At 43.4% G+C, this 21,571-nt stretch overlaps 1 protein-coding gene across 1 annotated transcript in view; it reads right to left on the bottom strand.

The window, feature by feature from the left end:
- The window catches only part of LOC126456273 (G-protein coupled receptor GRL101-like), a 568,827-nt gene that overhangs the window by 165,901 nt on the left and 381,355 nt on the right, over positions 1–21,571 (bottom strand). The window contains exons 9-12 of the mRNA XM_050092025.1: positions 13,945–14,067; positions 13,545–13,661; positions 7,086–7,205; positions 6,817–6,831 (exon numbers count right to left, since the gene is read on the bottom strand). Of these exons, the coding sequence (XP_049947982.1) occupies positions 6,817–6,831; positions 7,086–7,205; positions 13,545–13,661; positions 13,945–14,067 (375 nt within the window). The remainder of the gene's footprint in view (positions 1–6,816; positions 6,832–7,085; positions 7,206–13,544; positions 13,662–13,944; positions 14,068–21,571) is intronic.

Here is a 21,571-nt window from a genome sequence, read left to right as displayed (position 1 = left end):
CCCGTCGCTACTCGCATCACAGACACGGCCGACACATTGCCTGGACGCCAGACTGCAGGTGAAACTACAATGGCACACCTATATGTCAAGAGCACCGCAAGTGCGGAGTACACATCACATAAAACTTGGTTGTGTTCAGAGCATGCCGGTCTGTTTAGAAGCAGAACTCTAACCGGCACCACGGAAATCTGTGCCACTAGTTTCGCTGGGAGAGATGCCAACCTCAAGACCACAGGTGCGCGCATCTCGGACAACAGTGCCACAGACGGGATCACTACTTTATCTCCTCCACTCACTCGTTCTCCTGGCATCAAGCAGATCTCACTCTGCCAGACGAGCATTAAGGGAAGCACCCAGCCCCTTTCGTCCAGTTCATTTTGCTGAGTCCAAGTTCCAATGCAGAACGACCTCTTGCCTGCACACGACATGTTCGCAGCAGCAGCTCAACCTCGATGATACCACACTGCAGCCACTAGGAGCACCCAGACATTGGTCAATGAACTCTGCGTCTTCCGGCTAGGCCTCCAATGCGGGAGGTGTTCCGAGGATGGTACTCCTGTGTGGAGCTTAGACTGTTAACTGTGTCCTGTGATCACCATCAGTATAGACCAAACGAACTTAGACTTCCCATGATTAAGGGCGTAATTGGGCTTAGGATTCATTATCTCGTTCATAATTAGTTCAGTGACTCTGATCTCCTTGATCCTATTGCGCAACGCACCAGCCTTCATGTCTTTGGGTACAGACATAGACTAGTTATTGGTATATCAATCATTTGTTCATGACGAACTTCATCTGTACTGAATTAGCCAAGAAGGACAGTTTAGTTGTGTTTCGCTTATTTGTGTTGAGCTGGCAGATAAATGTTAATTACATACCACCTGGTACACGTAGGGCACATCGACTGACATGAGATGCTTGTGTGTTACTCGAATTTCTTCACGCATATGCCCATAGTAATAGTTCTCTTTTACATTAATTCCAGATTCTGAGTGAACTGACTTCTGCTTTCATTTCCAAATGTCTGATACTGGCCCAAAGGACACAAACTTGCTCCAAGAAGGAGATTTTCCTTTATGGTATTTTCTGTTACTTTTGTTTTGCTTTACTCATCGGGACTGTGTTCTTCACTTTTGTTTTGCTTTACTCATCGGGACTGTGTTCTTCTTGTTCCTTCAGTGGCGTAATAAAAGTGTTGCTGGTTTCCAGTGTTTTGTCCCATCTGAGTGGACGATGAGAATACAGATTTTCCAATTTCGTTCCACCAGCTGGCATTGAGTAGTATAACTGGTTTCCAAGTTAGCGGTTACAACATCAGCTGACGTATCGTTTACATCCCGTGTCGCCAGTGCCTCCACACACGTTTTACGTACTATAGTGCCATTTCGGCACGTAATTTCAAGTGTACTAAACAACTTTTGTCGTTCCACCATGACAGTTCAGAAGTGAGACGAGTTGATGCTGTTGCTGCATGCGACTTCAGCAAGAACAGAAGACCCATCTGCAGACTATGGCACGCCAGGACGCCGCCCTACTCAAGGCTTTCCAGCAACTTCAGCGCCAGTAGGACCTTCTGCTGCTGACGCCGACATAGGCGATGACGGTCTGTCGCGTCCGTTTCACGAATTCAAGAACTCTGCCTCAATCACAACATTGGAGCGACACTTCGTGGCCTTTGCAATTCAAAGCGACACATAGCAACGGGCTTTTCTGTTAGCAAGCTTTAGTGCTCTCGCCTATCAACTTCTTCAGTGTCTTAATTCTGGTATAGATCTTCACACCTCACCATACATCAGTCACAAATCCATACATACCGTCTGTTATGCTTCACAAACAAATTTCAGTTTTCAAGAGCCCGTCCCCTCCTCCCAAGACGGCTTCCATGATGCTCCTCTGCTCTGCACCGCACAATAGTGTTCATGCACAATAGTACTCATGCGCACGTTTCTCACTCCCAAGTAGTCTTCCACAGCTCTCCTGTGTGCTCCAGTGTGAAATTCCAGTTTCGAGACGTCTTCAGTGATGCAGTGGGATTCCCTGCCAGTCCTTCGGGCTCGAACGTACACCCACGATATCAAGTTACCTTCCGCAACACAGCTGGACTCTTGCCAGTCGTCAGTGGTTATCCGCACATTAACAATTGCGAAGCGTCTCCCATGGCACAACGAGACTCCCAGCTAGTTTTTTCCGTCTTCCCATCCTCTTAGTTCTCCGCTGCACCCTCCTCTTTCCGAGACGTTGGCTGTATTGATCGTTATCCATTATAAACCCACTGAAAGCCAGCAGCGCTTCAATCAGTACGGGCCACCATACGCCCTCCAAGTACGAAATGTTTACCTCAATACATTCCAGGGTGCCTTTGCATTACCAGACACCCTACAGATGAAACAACGTTCCCAGCACTCCCTATGAGGTGCAATTGGTTTGCATTTCTACGGACTTCCGTCTGCTGGTTTCATTTCTCGCCCCCTCCCCCCGCCCCCTCGCGCCGATGACTCCGACGCACCACGATCTTGCTCTCAGGGGAAAGAATCGACAGCCGTTGCAGCTCCTCACTCAAAGACTCACGAGGGCGCTGTCCATCTCTTCGATGCCATAGGCCAGCCAGCTAGTTTTTCCGTCTTCCCATCGTTTGATGTTGGCCATCATCGTGCTTCGTGTCCATACCCTTTCCTACCCAAGTCTCAACCATCTTAAGGACACCCGTCTTCTAATGGATGGAGTCGCCCCCTTCTTCTCGCTTCCACTCCTTTTAGACTGAGGACTCGGCAAGATACAGCCTTTATTGGTCCATCTAACATGAGTCCTTAACTGTATGACAACAAGGCCACGTAAGCAGTCCTTTTGCCTTTCTCAATCAGCCCATTGCTTCCCTCTGGGTAACTTATGCGAGCCAGACATGGACCAAGCGCCACCAGCGATCGGTCTGTCCACGATGAAGAAAATATATATTTCCTCTCTCCACGTCTGCAGTGGACGGTTCCTGTCCATGTCAGCTCCAGTTTTTGCTGCCACAGCTGGGCTACCCATACGAGTGTTGTGAAGATTTTCCCAGCCCTTGAGTCTTCTTGTCCGGGGAAGGTGACAGAGCCATCAAGAGTGACCACACGCGTAGACATCTAAAATGATTCCAAGGGGCCTCATCAGATTGGACGCTCTATCAACACAGGGATCTCAATCTTCGAGATGACGCCACCAATTTTTCCCTTAGTGGGTAGAGACCCGGTATCTCCATTCATATCAATATGGCTCCACCATGAATCCCTTGGGATGAGGATTGGAGGGAGGGGTGGGCGGCCTTCACCTGCAACCATGGCTATCTGCAATAAGAAAATAGTCAAAAATTTGCCTGCACTCCAGCTCCACAAGAGAATCTCCTTTGGTAGACCCTGTTGTCAACAGTACCGTAAACGCATTGTATCCATCACAACAAGCTACGCTACGTCCAGGATAGGCTGGTCCGGAACAGAAAAGAAGACAACCTTATAAAACTATTATTGAAACTATTATTGAATTATAAGGAACATAGATAATTACTAATGCAGCGTACATAATTCAGCTGGAGAGCTCATTGCTCCGCAAGACCAGCGATCAGTCGCTGCAGAACGGTCACCAAAGAAACTTATCTTGCAGTGTGTCTCCAGCACGCTTTAGCAACATGGAACAACGGATAAAAAAGACTGATGCGAAACTGGGATCAGTTGAACGTATTGTACGGAAATGTAATTCAGTCACGAAGTATGTGGTTTGCAAAATCCGAGATTCATCTTAAGCAAGTTGGAGAAACAACTCAACTGTTGAGTATTGCTCGTTTCGATATACTGCGAGAGACAGAGATGGTATGGGGAACAGCAGCGTAGTTATTCACGGGTTCGTTTATTGAGATGGAGAGTGTCACAATAATGTTCATCAGACTACAGTGACAGGCGCTACAAGAGGGGTGTTGTGCATTAAGGACAGCTCTGGTATTAAGATTCTCAGAGTCTGCATTCGAACAACATACTTATGCTTCAACATATAGAGATTGTAAGCTATTACTTTTCACTGTACCAATATGGTGTAGGAGGAATCGAGACGAACTGTTTGATGCAACACACTTGTGGTCTATCAAACCTGGAAATAACATAAAACTGCCAAGAAAAGTCGCCTAAGCTACAACGTAATCTCGCCGTGCGACATTTTCAAGATGCTCTCGCTCTGTTACGCGACGTGCATAATCGGCCACTTCTTTATCGTATTAGTTTACCATGATGGTAACGAAAGAAAGAAAACGACGTTTCAGGAAAGTTGAAAATTGGATCTGAACTTAACTTTTACAAGAATATTGATTTCTGGAAGGAATAACTACAAACAAATCGGTTTAAATGTTCATTATATGCCTAAAATTCACAATACATCAAATCTTGTTTTACATTACGTAAGTGCAAGAACAAGAAGGTTTTAAGATTAGAGGACGTTTTGAGCCTAAATGTCTGAGGTAATGTACATTGCCTTTTGTTTGAGGCTATTTCCGGCCTCTCCTACACCTCTGTGGTACGTTGTAAACAGTTATCGTTTAGATACTGTAAGTTACTAAATGACAAGGTCAATGAAGTAAGAGAAACGCAAAAACCTACTGACACTGGTGCTTCGTGCCCTACAAGCAATTTTGATATTTTTAAATTTATACTTTCCTTCGAAATCATCGATTATCTAGTACAGGGCCTTCGTATAACGTTACCAAGTCATCTGTCACTATCATTTAACACCTTAAGCTGGATCATTGTGATACTGCTAAGTTCCAGTAAATGTCTTCATTAAACATTTAAACGGTAGGTAACTTTTGTATAAGGCAAGTATATAATTCACAATTTTAAAAGTTTTTCACAACTGCGTTTAATTAAAATAAAATATATAATGAGCAGATGACAGTGTACAATAGTTCAGGTGGTATGGGAAGAGCGCAATAAAACAAGAGTGAAGAAATGTAATGAGCAGTCAAATGAAAACGAGAAACGTAAAAAAAAAAGTAAACTGTTTCTTATTTCAAGGGTAATCGCAATAACTGTTACTAAGTTGATAACACTGTGAGACAAGGTGTTCAATGGCTTCATCGAATAGTGTTTGTGGTTGCCTATCAAACCATATTTGTGTCGATACGTCCACCTCTTCGTCCGCAGCAAACTGACAGCCACGAATAACTTTGTTCCAAAAGGAAGCAGATCGCATTGGGTTGGATAGGAACGGTACGAATGAGGTGTAAGGGTTTCCCAGCGAAACTTCTGCGGCGTACTCGAAACAATCTTGACAACATAATGGAGGACGGACAATCTTGGCTGTCGATTTGCTTCAGATCAAGAGGTGCGTCCTTAGTTATAATTACGGTGTCATGTTGTTGTTGTTGTGGTCTTCAGTCCTGAGACTGGTTTGATGGAGCTCTCCATGCTACTCTATCCTGTGCAAGCTTCTTCATCTCCCGGTACCTAGTGCAGCCTACATCCTTCTGAATCCGCTTAGTGTATTCATCTCTTGGTCTCCTTCTACGGTTTTTACCCTCCACGCTGCCCTCCAATACTAAATTGGTGATCCCTCTATGTCTCAGACCATGTCCTACCAACCGATCACTACTTCTAGTCAGGTTGTGCCACAAGCTCCTCTTCTCCCCAATTCTATTCCATACCTCCTCATTACTTATGTGGTCTACCCATCTAATGTTCAGCATTCTTCTGTAGCACCACATTTCGAAAGCTTCTATTCTCTTCTTGTCTAAACTATTTATCGTCCACGTTTCACTTCCATGCATGGCTTCACTCCATAGAAATATTTTCAGAAACGACTTCCTGACATTTAAATCTATACTCGATGTTAACAAATTTTTCTTCTTCAGAAACGCTTTTTTTGCCATTGCCAGTCTACAATTTATATCCTCTCTACTTCGACCATCATCAGTTATTTTGCTCCCCAAATAGCAAAACTCCATTACTACTTTAAGTGTCTCAGTTCGTAATCTAATTCCCCCAGCATCACCCGATTTAATTCGACTACATTCCGTTATCCTCGTTTTGCTTTTGTTGATGTTCATCTTATATCCTCCTATCAAGACACTCTCCATTCCGCTCAACTGCTCTTCCAGGTCCTTTGCTGTCTCTGACAGAGTTACAATGTCATCGGCGAACCTCAAAGTTTTTATTTCTTCTCCATGGATTTTAATACCTACTCCGAACTTTTCTTTTGTTTCCTTTATTGCTTGCTCAATATACAGATTGAATAACATCGGGGATAGGCTGCAACCCTGTCTCACTCCCTTCCCAATCACTGTTTGCCTTGCATACCCCTCGACTCTAATAACTGCCATCTGCTTTCTGTACAAATTGTAAATAGCCTTTAGCTCCCTGTATTTTACCCCTGCCACCTTTGAAAGAGAGTATTCCAATCAACATTGTCAAAAGCTTTCTCTAAGTCTAGAAATGCTAGGAACGTAGGTTTGCCTTTCCTTAATCTATTTTCTAAGATAAGTCGTAGGGTCAGTATTGCCTCACGTGTTCCAACATTTCTGCGGAATCCAAACTGATCTTCCCCGAGGTCGGCTTCTACCAGTTTTTCCATTCGTCTGTAAAGATTCGCGTTGGTACTTTGCACGGTGCCATAGACAACCGCAAACATTTTGCCGTAAAGGCACTGACAGTCTTCTCTCACAGTCAGACGAATGGATTAACTGTTATGAGGATTACTTTTAAAATAATCAACAGTTTACTTACACTCTTCCACCCGTCTCCTTTTCATTTGACTGACCTTTCATAGCAACATTTAAAAAAATAAAGAAACACAACAAAGCACATGGAACAGCTACATCTATAAATGTAGTTGCAGAAAACGTTTATTACAGCACCGTTAATTTCTCCGTAGATTAAAAGATACCTTGTCCATAGACAGTTTTACGGAGTCTTTGTTGTCACAGTTAAGCTCTGAAAACACAATGGTGACCGAAGAGCTACAGCTAGAAACCTGACTGTAGGCATGAGGAGGCCAGAGAACAGCATTACTATGGCGCGAGAGCAGGTGTCACTCAGCTGGTGCGGAGCAGGTCGGGTCGGGGAATCACGCACCGCAGCTGAGCTCGTCCGAGCCGTCCGGGCAGTCGAGGTAGAAGTCGCACCACCAGGCCCGCGGCACGCACTGCCCGCTGCCGGAGCACTTGAGCTGGCCCGGCGGGCAGGGCGCCTCCTCTGCCAACACGGGAGAGCGCGCAAGGAGCCGGGCAGCTCATGCTAGCACACACTCTAAAACACGACAGGCACATTACGCGTGCTACAAAACTAAGTAAGCGGCGAGATACGCACGAAAATCACTGCCTTATCAAAAGTATCGCGGCACCTCTATGTGATGCAGAATTCACCACTAGATGTCACGAGAGGCGGACCCGCCAATATATAAGGAGGAGAGAATCACTGTGTCGTCAGTCGAGAAGATCCGCAGAGCCCACTGACTTTGAATGTGGACCAGTCATTGGATTTCACCTGTGTACAGATCCATTAGGCACATTTAGATCCGTCTAAAGCTGCTCAAGTTGAGTGTTAAGGTTGTGACTGTGAAGTGGAAACGCTAAGCGATCACCACAGTTGAACCAAGACGAGGCGGTCATCACATAGAGACGGACAGGATCCGTGGAACTTTGTGGAAGTTGGTTGTAAAAAATCGCATGAAATCAGCGGAACGACCCACTAGTGCATCTCAAACTTCTAGCAATCCTGATAGCACTATGACTGTGCGTGGACAGTTAAAAAGAATGGCTTTAGTGATAGAGTAGCCACACATTTCCGTAGCCAATCCCAAGTAATGCTTGAAATGGTATAAAGAGTGACAGCACTTGATAGTGTATGACGAGTGACTTGGAGTGTTGAATAACACCAAATCTGATGTAACAGTTCGGGTTTGTCAAATACCCGTAGAAGTGTACCACCAAAAGTGAAGTACGGAGGTTGTGGTGGTAGGTATGGGGGTGTTCCTTACTGTTATGGTGTCTCTCATTATACCGCTAACGAAAACACTAAATACAGAAGAAAGTGAATCATTTTACAGCATTATGTACTGTGTACAATAGAGGAATAGCTGGGAGTCTATAACTGTATCAGTCTATGCTGTCATAACGCACCATCTGTGAGGCAGTGATTTTTGGACATTAACGTTCCTGAATGAACTGGTCTGCCCAGGGCCCCGACCTGGTCCTAATGGAATACTTTTGGGATAACCTATAAGGCCGACTTCCCTCCAGGCCCCAGCATCCAACACCACTACCTGCTGTGGAGTCGGCTGTTAAGGAATGATAGACTACCACTCGTTGACAGGCATTCAGACCTCATTGAAAGTGTCCCGAGCACAGTTAAGGCTGGCATAAAGGCAAAGGGTGGACACATCCGCTATTAAAGTTCACCAATAGGTGCCCGGATATTCTTGATCAGACGGTGTTCCGCATCCACGACCAAAATACAGTAATATCCAGTGACGGTATGCCCCTTTCTGTGCCGGCTGGTATGGCCGAGCGGTTCTAGGCGCTTCAGTGCGGAACCGCGCGACCGCTACGGTCGCAGGTTCGAATCCTGCCTCGGGCATGGATGTGTGTGATATCCTTGGGTTAGTTAGGTTTAAGTAGTTCTAAGTTTTAGGGGACTGATGACTTCAGAAATTAAGTCCCATAGTGCTCAGGGCCATTTGAACCCCTTCCCGTAACTTTGAGCGAGGCTTCTTTTGGAATTATGTTTCCTTCGAATATGTTGCAACCAGCTGTGCACTGAGATATTGGAAGTTCACTGTACCAAAGTAAGACGTTTATCGTCGAGGCGGCAGAGAGGTCACCAGAGATGCGGAACAAGCTCAGACAGGGAAAGAGCAGACCAATAAATCGGTCATATCCATTCCAAAGTAATTGACGCGGCATTTACCTTAAAAAATTTCCGCAAACCGTGGAAAATCCACTTCAATTTCTGTCCTCCATTACAGCGACCCCATGCTATCACAAGACATCATATCCATCGCTGCACGAGTCCGGACCAAACTCATAGTGCCAAGCATCAACTTCCGACATTTCGATCACACGTGTTAATGAAATCTCCAGCAGTTATTACCTACGATGTATTACTGTCACCAGTCCAAAAGGGCATACAAATCGGTCATAAATACCTGTATATGGTGACGTATACATAGTATATTCTTGTCCCTCCTACATCAATCTCAGAGTGAGTCATTAAGCTTGTGGCAGCTTCAGTCGTATTCGCTCGACATTTTCGGTAAATATGCTTACTGACATATAGATAGTAGAGTCTGACATGGGTCACCCGGCTTAGGTTCCATACATTTGTGTCAACATCCTATTTGTCGTCGTCTCTTCTCTTGCCAATTTGCAACACAACTTGCTTCTTGTGCGTTAAACCATTACAGGTCACGTTTGCAAATCACTTAATTGTCTCCCATTACGACACAGAAATTTGAAATTTGGCTCAAAGGTCCCTACAACCTTCGTCTGTAAAGGTGCAAAAGCGTAACGCCCTGCGACGTCACCCTTGGGCTCGGAAATGCGAGGTGCCAAAACTTGCCCCAAAAATGTACTGAGGTCAGAAGCTCATGTGAGGTGGAACTATGGGAACGTCATTAGAACCCCTTTTACCCTCCCCCATACATATATATATATATATATATATATATATATATATATATATATATATATATATATATATAAGTTACGTCCATATCTCTAGTAAATTTTGCCCTGCAGTTTCAACTGAATTCTAAGGAAACTTCTAGCTGTGTCAATAACTGAAGGCCATTTTGAGAGAAATGACTGCCGCTGGCAACTGTTTCTCTACTGTTGCAAACTATGCGCATCCCGAGAGCACGTTATCTGACGTAGTGAACCATGTGGCATGATTTGTGTCCCCTAAACAAGATGGCAAAATTAATGCTTCGCTGGAGTGCTCAGTCTCACTACGTGGGTGATTCAGTATAAAACTTAAATATGAAAGAGAAGGCGCTTCACACTTTGAAAGTATTCTAAGTAGACTAATTGCATGAAAGAAATACCAACAGGTCGTTTCTACAAGTTTCTCCTACTCGTACCCACGACCACCCCTAGCGCTTGTAGAGTCATCTTAGTCTGACAGAATTTTTATAAAACAGTGAGTCGTGTATGTACCAAATTTGGTTGAAATTGCTCCCCGTGTTCTTCTGTTACGCATTTGTGTCACTGCTTTTCTGTCCATACCTTCAACAATAGATATCATAGAGGTGTCTTATTGCCAGAGTCCATTTTTCCAAATAGAAACTGATATGTGTACCATTTTCGATGGAGATTCCTTCAGGCTTTACAAAGATATGCTGATATGTCACTGTCTTCACACCTCCTGTGGCCCTGTCTGCAGTGATGAAGTGTCAGCGTGACTATCGCCAAAAAGATTAGCTACACTGAAAACTACGGATTTTACATGTGACGTCCTCTCAACCCCATCCCCACCACGTAGGCATGATTGGGGTATATTACCCACATAGTACTTTTAATCAAATTATTATGAAAATGAGTCATGTAGACACAAAATTTTATTAAAATTGCTCGGGACGTTTCTGCGTTGAGCTTCTACGCCACCTACGCGTGGGAGACAATCAAACAAATATTCATTTTTATGCATTTGAGATCACAATGTTGCGCAGAAGTGAACAGGCGCTCGAGACGATCAAACAACAGGACGCATTACAGTCTTTGAATAACTGTGGCGAAATCGTTATGTGAAACGCAAATTACTTGTCCTGATATTCTTCGTGGTAGGAGGTATAATCGTAAGAGACGTCGCTCAACGATACCGCATTAGATATTGACAGATACGGCACCTTTGTTCATACCTCTGCAGGCACGTGTTCCGCGCGATAACTTCTGCTCATCCGCGACATCCTCCTCCGTTAAATAGAATTATTTTATGGAGAAATAATGGAAGGAAGATTAAGGTTCAATGTCCTGTCGACATCGAGGTCATTAGAGACGGAGCCCAAGCTCGGACTGCTTCAAAGAGTGGAAGGAAGTCGGCCATATCTTTTCAAGGGAACCATTCCGGCTGTGCCTGGTGCGATTTAGGGAAAACACGGAAAAGCTAAAGAGGGATTGTTGAGCGCGGTTTAGAACCGTCATCCTTCCGAATGCGAGAGTCCAGCTTGCTAAATACTGCCCCATGTCAGTCGGTACACTTTTTTATGGAGAGTATATCTCCATATCAGATAACATCTAATGAAGTTGCAGGTAATCTCCCGAACTTTGCAATACCATCTACGTTTGTGTCAAAGTCATGGAAATTGTTTCTGCGCAGAAACAGCACATCAAAGATTTATAGTTTTTATAATTCCGTTTTTATAATTCCGTGACAGAAATTCAGTTCTCTGCCACACCTGGAAACAAATTCTTCTCAGTATCCGTACTAAACAGTTTGTTTCAAGCAGATTCATCCGAATTCACAAGCACTTTTACTTCCCTGTCGTAGCTAAAAGTTTAAATCGGTATGTAGGCTCCCTGTCATGTGGTCGCTTTTTGGGGTCTCTCTAGTGCAGCTAGATCTCCCGCTTTGTGGTACATTACCCGATGTTTGTATGTTCTAGTTGGCGGTAACACAGTAACAAACGGCGTTTTGCTTCTGCATTTCAACACAGATATTATTCACTTAAAACTGTGAGGTGCTATTTTCGTCGAGAGTACGGCATTGGAGTTCCTCATACGTAAGCGGCGTACGGATTTGGAATTACGCCATCTGCAACATTGCTTGTTCTCAGAGAAAGGTTTCTCTTAAAGACTTCTATATGTACCTTCTGCTCAAATAACTTTGAATGCAGACCGACGCAGCATACATAAAGCAAGCGCCGTGAATGCATTAGCTTCAGACATGCTCTCATACAAGTAAGGAAAAGGTGAAACCATTGTCTAGGTGTTTTTCAGGCATTCGATGGAAGGCTAATTGAACCTTTGTGAAAAGGAAATAAAACGTAATTGTAAAACGCCCCTCAAAGTTCCATGTGCTACCACTAAACAATATATGCAGTTCTATGCGAAAGTTACAACTCACACTAATTTTCTGTCTTCATTCACGTAGAAGCTACACTCATGTGAAATAGGATGAATCTTTTTTAAACATCTGTACTTAGGCGGTTCCTTTACTGTGTCTGCTTTAGTGTGAGATACAATTATCATCCTACCTCGTAAGGGCTATACTTACATCGTGATATCGGCGTATCATGTGCCGCATAAGGTGTCTAAATTCTCAAAATTTTAGCATAAATTTGAATGATTGACTTTCCCTTCATTTCGAAGAATTGAAGCACAAGGAAAGTACTTGTAACAGCGACTTTTGACTCACTGCAGCGGTGCGATCCTAGCAATATATTTTTTATGAATAACTCGCCCCGTTTATTGCTTATGCACGCTCCACAGTCGGAATCGATTATGCGTTTTTGTGATCCGAGGAGGAGGAACTGAAAGAGGTACTGCACATTGTCTAATGATTAGAAACTTCCGAGTAACTACTCTATTGTGCTGGTGCATTACTTCGTCGAACATTTTCTATAGTAGACACTTAAATCTTTTAAGTTTTAATCAGTTCAGAGCTGACCGTCTCTAGGGACCTTGTAGTTCGAAAATGGCTCTGAGCACTATGGGACTCAACATCTGAGGTCATCAGTCCCCTAGAAATTAGAACTACTTAAACCTAACTAACCTAAGGACTCCACACATCCATGCCCAAGGCAGGATTCGAACTTGCGACCGTAGCAGTCGCGCGGTTCCGGACTGAAGTGCCTAGAACCGCAGGGCCACCGTGGCCGGCGGACTTTGTAGTAGACGCGACGGTAAATCCTAATGCTCCTTCTTTCCTTCAGTTTATAACTGAGGGATCTATTACGATGCAAACAACAATCCCTCATGGTATTACAAATGCAAAAGTAAAGTTGTGGCTCAGAGATATGCTTAATCATAAAATTGAAAAATATCTACAGCAGTGCCAATAGCATTTATGCGTTTGGACGGAGGACTGTGGAACTGAGTGGAATGTAAAGTAATGAAGCGAATGGTTCACCTCAACGACTATTCTGTCCCGTTGAGCCTGTAGTTAGTTAAAAAATGCATGAAAAAATTTATTCTACTGACGCAGTTTACTGTACATAAAAAACTGACAGAAATTATGTTAGCAAGGAACGTATACATGTTTGGAGGCTATAAGAGCAATAAATACTAGTCTCAGAATTTTACGTTGTAAAAGAAGACGCAACATGATACTTAAAATGATTTTCAATTATTTAGAATTTCAAAGTACCTTAGCGTAAGTAAAACATGTACATAAAAGCTTGTTAAATATCTAAACTCTTACGCCAGTGAAAATGGTAACTATAACGAATTAATGATGCAGAATCCATAGTAGTTAAAATATTTATAATGACACGAAGTTAACACCTCGTGATTTTTGAAATAATATAGCATTTTACACTCTGCAACCGACTTATGGGATTTGTAATGTAGTAAAATGTATCTATATGAGAGTACTTACTGCAGTTAAATTCGTCACTCTTGTCCCAGCAGTCAAATCTCAAATCACATTGGCTTTCAATAGGGATACATTGGCCATTGCTGCACGTGAATTCGTTTTTAGAACACGGGATCCGTTCTGTAAAAAATTTCGTGTTCTGTGTTAGTTTCCACTTTCACCAATTCTCGGCCTAAGGATCAACTAAATACATTACCAACTAATCACTAGTAAACATATCAGGCCATCGCCCTCGTTATTTAAGCAACTATAGCTAATAGAAAGCAATGATGGTTACCCTATGCAAACATTCAGTGTGGAAAACCGTTACTTAAGCTGTCATCATAGGAAAAGGTTTGGTCGTACTGTGCGAGTGTGTGTGCGTGTCGGTGGCAGCTCGGTTGACACACGCAGAGAGACTCACCGCAGCCCTCCTCGTCGTCGCCCAGCAGGCAGTCCCACTTGAAGTCGCAGCGCAGCTCCTGCGGGATCATCCGGCCCTCGGAGCACGTGAACCACTGCCCCGTCAGGACCACAGACGACGACGCTGTGGGCAGTGGCACCGACACATCAAGGAAGCGCACCACGCTGTTCTCCGCACCTGGCGACTATATAGTGATCTTAAAGGACCGTTTTATTGTATTGTATTGTATTGCTTACAGCAGCCTGTTCTTCATCACACGTTCTACACCTGTGTAGATTTCACTTAGAGAAATCTAGCAGGACAGTCAGATTGTAATGTCCCCAAAGCAAATACCCTCCACCACGCACCAATTAATCATTTTCTATCAAACCATCCACATTCATTTACTTTGGAAAAGTGATCTGATCTGATTTTCTCGTAATATATGCGGCGACAGCTCGTCGACGCCAAAGTATTTTCCAGTGCATTTATTCTTTGAAATAACAGAGATGCATATATGCATTCTCCATGGTTGTTAGAGTGGTAACTCGGACAGCTTCTGGAGTTCTGTCGAGGGATTGACGTGTTTATGAGAGATACATATTCTGCTTTTCTTCTCGCTAAAGCGAGCCAATTAACATTTGTGCCGTTGGTGGTTTGTTTTGAAGAGAAAGAGATTGTAAAAGGAAAATAATTAAGGCGTGGAATCACAGGAGATCTTGACATGTAATGGAGATGGATTTAATACACGATTTCCTCGATAAATAAGGCTTGTGACATTTTTGTTCTGGAGTGAATGAACGAATGAGTTTTTTCTGAATCATTTGTTGACCACGTTGGCCCTGTAATTAGTGGGGAAGTTTCAGCTGTGTCGAAGAGAGCCTGCAATCACTGAGTCTGTGTTAAATCGTCCAAAAAGGCTTCGTACACATCTGGAATTCGCAATCTTTCGTAAAAGGAACAAATTGTCCAAACGATTGATTCTCCCGACTGGCTGCAGTGTTTAACAGTAAAAATAAATATAAAGATCTCTTACAGCAAGCCAGCCGCTGATTACCAAGACGAAGGACTACACCAAAGATTCTGTTTGGTTGATTCTTTTTATCACTATATCACGTAATCAAATCTTATATTAAAAACTATACATAGATAAAGGTGAGAAAGAGAGAGAGCGAATGAAAATGGAGATAATACTAATAATCCTCCATTAGTCTAATTTTTCGTCTGTCTTATCACGGATCAGCCAAGAACTGGGAGGGCCTTACTTTATTGTATAGACTTGTGTGTGAAGGTGAAGGGATCTTAAAGACAGCAGATACGCGTCTATACAGACAAGACATTACACAGAGATAGCGGCTAGCTGCATTGATCATCGATTTTTAGATTAAAGAGACGGCAAGTTATTATCCGAACATTAAGATGTTAAAAGTGCTTCGGCTATCTTCCCCGGCACGGTGTTCACCCGTAACGGTAGCTCCATGCGGAGACGAGCATTCCCCTCGACAAAGAGGACTCTCGCGAACTGTTCTTCTGGACCCTGTCATATGTGTTTCCAGTTTGTCTCCGGTAGGTAGAATAATTTCTGGCTACCAATGAAGACGTACGGGTTGAAATGTGCATTTGCATAAAAAACATAATGCCCTCCACACCAGGGTTCCACTACCATTAACGTGCGCTCCCTCTTTCTACGAGATCGAGACAGGTGGCGCAGTTTATGACACTGGACTCGCAATTTGGAGGACCAGTGCTAAATACAGAGTAGTGGACGTGAAGCTTCACTTTTTTTCCTCGTTCTGCGTTTTTCCGGTAATGTTTCACTTAACTCTCTCTCTATCTCTGTCTCTCTCTCTCTCTCTCTCTCTCTCTTCCACAAACGTGTGATAGGAGGAATAACGAAGGATCATTAGTGGTTTTCCGTCCAGTCGACGAAAATGACACCCGATGCATTATAAAAACTGAAACCGCACGAAACGGGCGAATTTCTGCTTAGTCGTGAGCTCGATGTGTGATACACAGACCAACTGCTCTGAGTCTCTGACGGCCAATAACTCGAGCAAGTGTAAGATTTTCTTATGTTGTTGGAATTCACTTTGCAGTTCAAGTCTCTCACCGGGACTGTTGCGTGTTTACCCTTGCCAGATTCTGCATAGAGCCTATGTCGAACATTATCGGTACAGAATTATTCATAAGTACCTACGGGGTGTCAAAAGAACACAAACTACTAGAAACACACAAATGCCACTCTGGCTTAAATTTTAAATAGGAATGCTTGTTCATATTTGTAAGCTCATGTATTCTACTTATATGAGAGTAACATCTTTACATTAAATCGTAATTTATTATTTACAAAATAAAGGTTGCCCAATAATTGTATTTGGTTCTCCTGTTTCCTGTGGATCTGAAGACGGCGACCACTGACTGAAATCGATAATCAGACGACGACGCTGGTCATCGCGGGCTGTGAAGAGAGAAACAAATTATACGGAAAGTAGGCACATATCACTGTCTGGCGCAGCTTTCCAAACTTTTAACTCAGACTACAAGTGCTAAGAGTGACACGATTTGTGTCGCAGAGCAGGTCCATATCTGCGTCACTGACACAGATTTATAAGAAAAGTACGACAGCGGTTCAGTTTGGAAACCTGGTCACTGCTTTGCAGGTGCGACCTAATAAATATGTCAAGATCGAGATGCTGAAACAATGTTTACAGAAAGTTGTAGGCAATGGCCACATGTTTTCCCATCTGGTTGAAAATTTTACTGTAGAATTCACTGAGACACGTGCAATTTCTTTACAACGGCAGGTTACCATAATATAAGGTTTTTTAATGTTTCTTTATAAGTTTTTTCTCAAAGAAGCATTACACAAGATAAGACCAAGCAAGCTGACTCATCAGTGAGTCGCCCTGTCGTATTATATTCGCAGTTTAAGTGTAATTTCGTTTCCCTTGGAATTCTGGGCTTTGCGTGCATTTCTTTAATTTGTCTCCGCGTGTATTAGCAAGCAGCATATTACTGTAATTCTCTCTTCTAGAGTTCTAGCATGCATAACAGAGAACTACTTTTATATTTAAATCAAAGAGCAACTTCGTCTTAATAAATCGGTATAAATTTTTTTTGTGTTAATCACTAACATAATAATTGCCCTGTGTTAATTACCATTTCTCGAAAAGCTGTTGACGATATTGCGAATGATTCGTGGTATGTTTGAGGTATCCACCCAACAAAGCACCTACTGCTGTACAGGCATGGAATAAAAGCTCTCCGTCTTCAAGCCACCAGTGGCCCATTGGGACCATCCGACCACCGTGTCATCCTCAGCTGAGGATGCGGATAGGAGGGGCGTGTGGTCAGCACACTGCTCACAGGCATGGAATACCTGATGTTAATGCATAGGGTTAGCAATACAATTTCTCTACTACTATGTATAAACTATTTTGTTGTCACTGGCGGTCAGAGGTTGAAGAAACCATTCCGAGGTGTTTACCGCCTGTCACTTTCAGTGATGGCACAAAAAGATGTGGCCTCTATCTTATCACCATTTTACATTCGTCTCAAAGCAACAAAATTTTATTTATTTTTCAGTCTCAAATTATTTTTATTTTTAAAAAAGTATTATTCCGTGCTAGATGTCGCAGATAGAAAAAGAAAATTACACACACAGAAAAGATGACAAACGAAAAGCGTAGTATAGACGACCTGTTTTAAAATATCGAGTAATAGTTCTTTAAATTTCCAATGAATAAATAAATACCCACGTTACGGAGTGCTCTACGTGTAAGACTTGTTTTCCCTGTAAATTCGCTATTTTAGCTACACCAATAAGTCCTGCCTTAATTACTTGCAGGGTTGTCATATCCACTGCTAACTTCTCGCAGTGCTCACGCTTTCTGACCGAGCAGTTTTCGCAGTTCCGGGAAAAACCTTACTTACAAACTCCTTTCACAGCTAACTGATACGCTACGGCAGCTGCACATGTCATTTGTGTAAGCTCTGCGAGTTTGTAACACTTTAAATTGTATGTCTCGCAATGTAAACTGAGGTCTCGAACGTAATGTAAGTACAGTAATGTTAACGGCCGATAAACAGAGAGACAGAGATAGCGTCGGCGTACGTTCGGTAGCATTATAATAGGAGCTCTGTTACGCGTTTAACTTTGAGCAACAACATTACACCTAACCGCCACTTTTTGCTCGTCAAAGCTTCCCCCACTATGCCACCAGCATTTATTAACAGTCAGATATGTATCTATGCACGTCTCCTATAAATAAACTACTACCGCACTACATTCTGATGAACCACGTATCCATAAAAATCTTCGATATGCAGTTTCTTTCCTCTTTATTGCATTTCGATTCCCCCGCCCCCCACTCCTCCCCGGGGAGGGGGAGGGGGGGCGGATTGGCAGTAGCGTAATATGCTGCTCTACAGCCTACAGAAAAGTTGAAAATACATAACGAGAATATAAACAATACCAGAAAAAAGGCGATAAAACGGTGACATTATAAAAAACTGTAAAATGGCGTCAAGTTGTGGAATTTAAAATATAAAAACACTGCGGTGACGATGCGGATGAAGACACACAATAAGTAGACAGGTACAATTAAAAAACAAAGTGACAGTCTGGTTTCTGTTCGCACGAGATGAGAAACACAACTCAATCACCTAGACAGTCTGTTTATTCTAGGAATTTCGCTGTTGAACTGTACTCTTGTCAACAAGAAATGCTCAGAGTTAGTATCTCTGTTGCTCTTTATACACTATGTGAATAAAAGTATCCGGACACCCCGAAAATCATACGTATCTCATATTAGGTGCATTGTGCTGCCACCTACTGCCGGGTACCCCATCTCGGCGACCTCAGTAGTCGTTAGACATCGTGAGAGATCAGAATGGGGCGCTCCGCGGAACTCACGAACTTCGAACGTGGTCAGGTGATTGGGTGTCGCTTGTGTCATACGTCTGTACGGGAGATTTCCACACTCCTAAACATCCCTAGGTCTAATGTTTCCGATGTGATAGTGAAGTGAAAAAGTAAAGGGAGACGTACAGCACAAAAGTGTACAGGCCGAACTCATCTGTTCACTGACAGAGGCCGTCGTAATGTGTAATAGCCAGATATCTATCCAGACCATGACACAAGAATTCCAAACTGCATCAGGATCCACTGCAAGTACTATGACAGTTATGTGGGAGGTGAGAAATCTTGGATTTCATGGTCGAGCGGCTGCTCATAAACCACAGATCTCGCCGGTAAATGCCAAACGACGCCTCGCTTGGTGTAAGGAGGGTGACAAATGATCGATTGAACAGTGCAAATACGTTGTGTGGAGTGACGAATCACGGTACACAATGTGGCGATCCGATGGCAGGTTGTGCGTTTGGCGAATGACCGGTGAACGACATCTGCCAGCGTGTTTAGTGCCAACAGTAAAATTCGGAGGCGGAGGTGTTATGGTGTGGTCGTGTTTTTCACGGAGGGGGTTTGCACCCCTTGTTGTTTTGCGTGGCACTATCACAGCACAGGCCTACATTGATGTTTTAAGCGCCTTATTGCTTCCAACTGTTGGAGAGCTATTCCGGGATGGCGATTGCATCTTTCAACACGATCGAGCATCTGTTCTTAAAGCACATCCTGTGGCGGAGTGGTTACACGACAATAACATCCCTGTAATGATCTGGCCTGCACAGAGTCTTGACCTGAATCGTACAGAACACCTTTGGGAGTTTTGGAACTTCGAATTCGGGCCAGGCCTCACCGACCTACACCGATACCTCTCTTCAGTGCAGCAATCCGTGGAGAATCGGCTGCCATTCCCCAAGAAACCTTCCAGCACCTGATTGAACGTATGCCTGCGAAAGTGGAAGCTCTCATCAAGGCTCAGGTTGGGCGAACACCATATTAAATTCCAGCATTACCGATGGAGGGTGCTACGAACTTTTAAGTCATTTTCAGCCAGGTATCCGGATACGTCTGATCAAGTAGTGTAGTTAGCAGAAATTGCTATCTAAGAGCACACTTCATGATTTTAACGTCGTCGAAATCAGCATTGTTGTCCGCTTTTCCTTCCCATAAACAAATTTAGAGAAGATAGCAGCATTTTTCCTGACCTGTGCATCAACACATTTTCGATTACATTCCGCTTGTTCCGCGAGGCAACAGTGCCCATAACACTGATTTATCTCGGAGACTCCGCTCTTTCAGGGGCGATGGCTGTCGATGTTAACCAACTATTTTAAGACGCGTAGTAGCTGGCTATGACAGCATTTCTCGTTCTGAGGAACGCAGTTAGTTAAAAGAGTTCTCGCTATGTAGCATGAAACTGGATATCACACGTTTCGCTTTCGTATTGTTGGCACATTACCGTTCGTTTGCTGGCTTGCAGCGGTTTCGCCTGACTTATTTGGTGATGTTTTGAGTATCAGAGTTTTCTCATATATACTATTTTTATTTTCAAGTAACTATTATCATACGTCATTTTATTCATGCCAAAGAATTTCAACGCATTAGTTAAGTGAGACTTTTCATATTCTTGTTTCTTTAATCTTGGTTAGTGCTGCTAACCATCGCGCATCCAGGCTACAACTAGGTTCAAATGATAATTAAATCGACACCCTAGCTGCAAACAGGCTTTGATATACATCACTGGGGACATGTTGAAAATGTGTGTGCCCCGACCGGGACTCGAACCCGGGATCTCTTGCTTACAGGACAGACGCTCTATCCATCTTGGGCACAGAGGATAGTGCGCCTACAGGGATTTACCAATTGCACGCTCCCCGTTAGGCCCACATTCCCGACATGTCCACACCACTACATTCCTAATCCCCCTAATAGATGTTTGCTCATCACACTCATTACTCGTGGCAGATTAATCTACCATGTCCCGTACGAGTTTGGGCATAGCATGTGCGTTCGCCAAGAAGGTCAAAGGCCGGGTAGCCATATTTTAACTATGTATGAAGGTAGTATCTCTTCCCGAACGAACAGGTACCATCTGTTCCTCGGGAACAGATACTATCTTCATACATAGCTACAACTAGATATTACAATTACGAACAACTTAAATTGGAAGGAACACATAGAAAATGTTGTGGGGAATGCTAACCAAGAGTGCGTTTTATTGGCAGGACACTTAGAAAATGCAACAGAACTACTAAGTAGACTGCCTACACTACGCTTGTCCGTCCTCTTTTAGAATACTGCTGCACCGTGTGGGATCCTTACCAGATAGGACTGACAGAGTACATCGATAAAGTTCAAAGAAGGGCAGCACGTTTTGTATTATCGCGAAGTATTGGAGAGAGTGTCACAGAAATGATACAGGATTTGGGCTGGACGTCATTAAAAGAAAGGCGTTTTTCGTTGCGACAGAATCTTCTCACGAAATTCAAGTCACCAACTTTCTCCTCAGAATGAAAAATATTTTGTTGACACCGACCTACATAGAGAGAAATGATTACCACGATAAAATAAGGGAAATCAGAGCTCGTACAGAAAGATATAGGTGATCATTCTTTCTGCGCGCTAAACGGGCTTGGAATAATAGAGAACTGTGAAGGTGGTTCGATGAACCCTATGCCAGGCACTTAAATGTGATCTGCAAAGTATCCATGTAGATGTAGATGTAGAACTTTCAATCGTTAC

Source organism: Schistocerca serialis, chromosome 2 (assembly GCF_023864345.2).
Source record: "Schistocerca serialis cubense isolate TAMUIC-IGC-003099 chromosome 2, iqSchSeri2.2, whole genome shotgun sequence".
NCBI lineage: Eukaryota > Metazoa > Arthropoda > Insecta > Orthoptera > Acrididae > Schistocerca > Schistocerca serialis.
The sequence above is the reverse complement of the archived record's forward strand: the minus strand, read 5'-3'. Positions and strand labels throughout refer to the sequence as shown.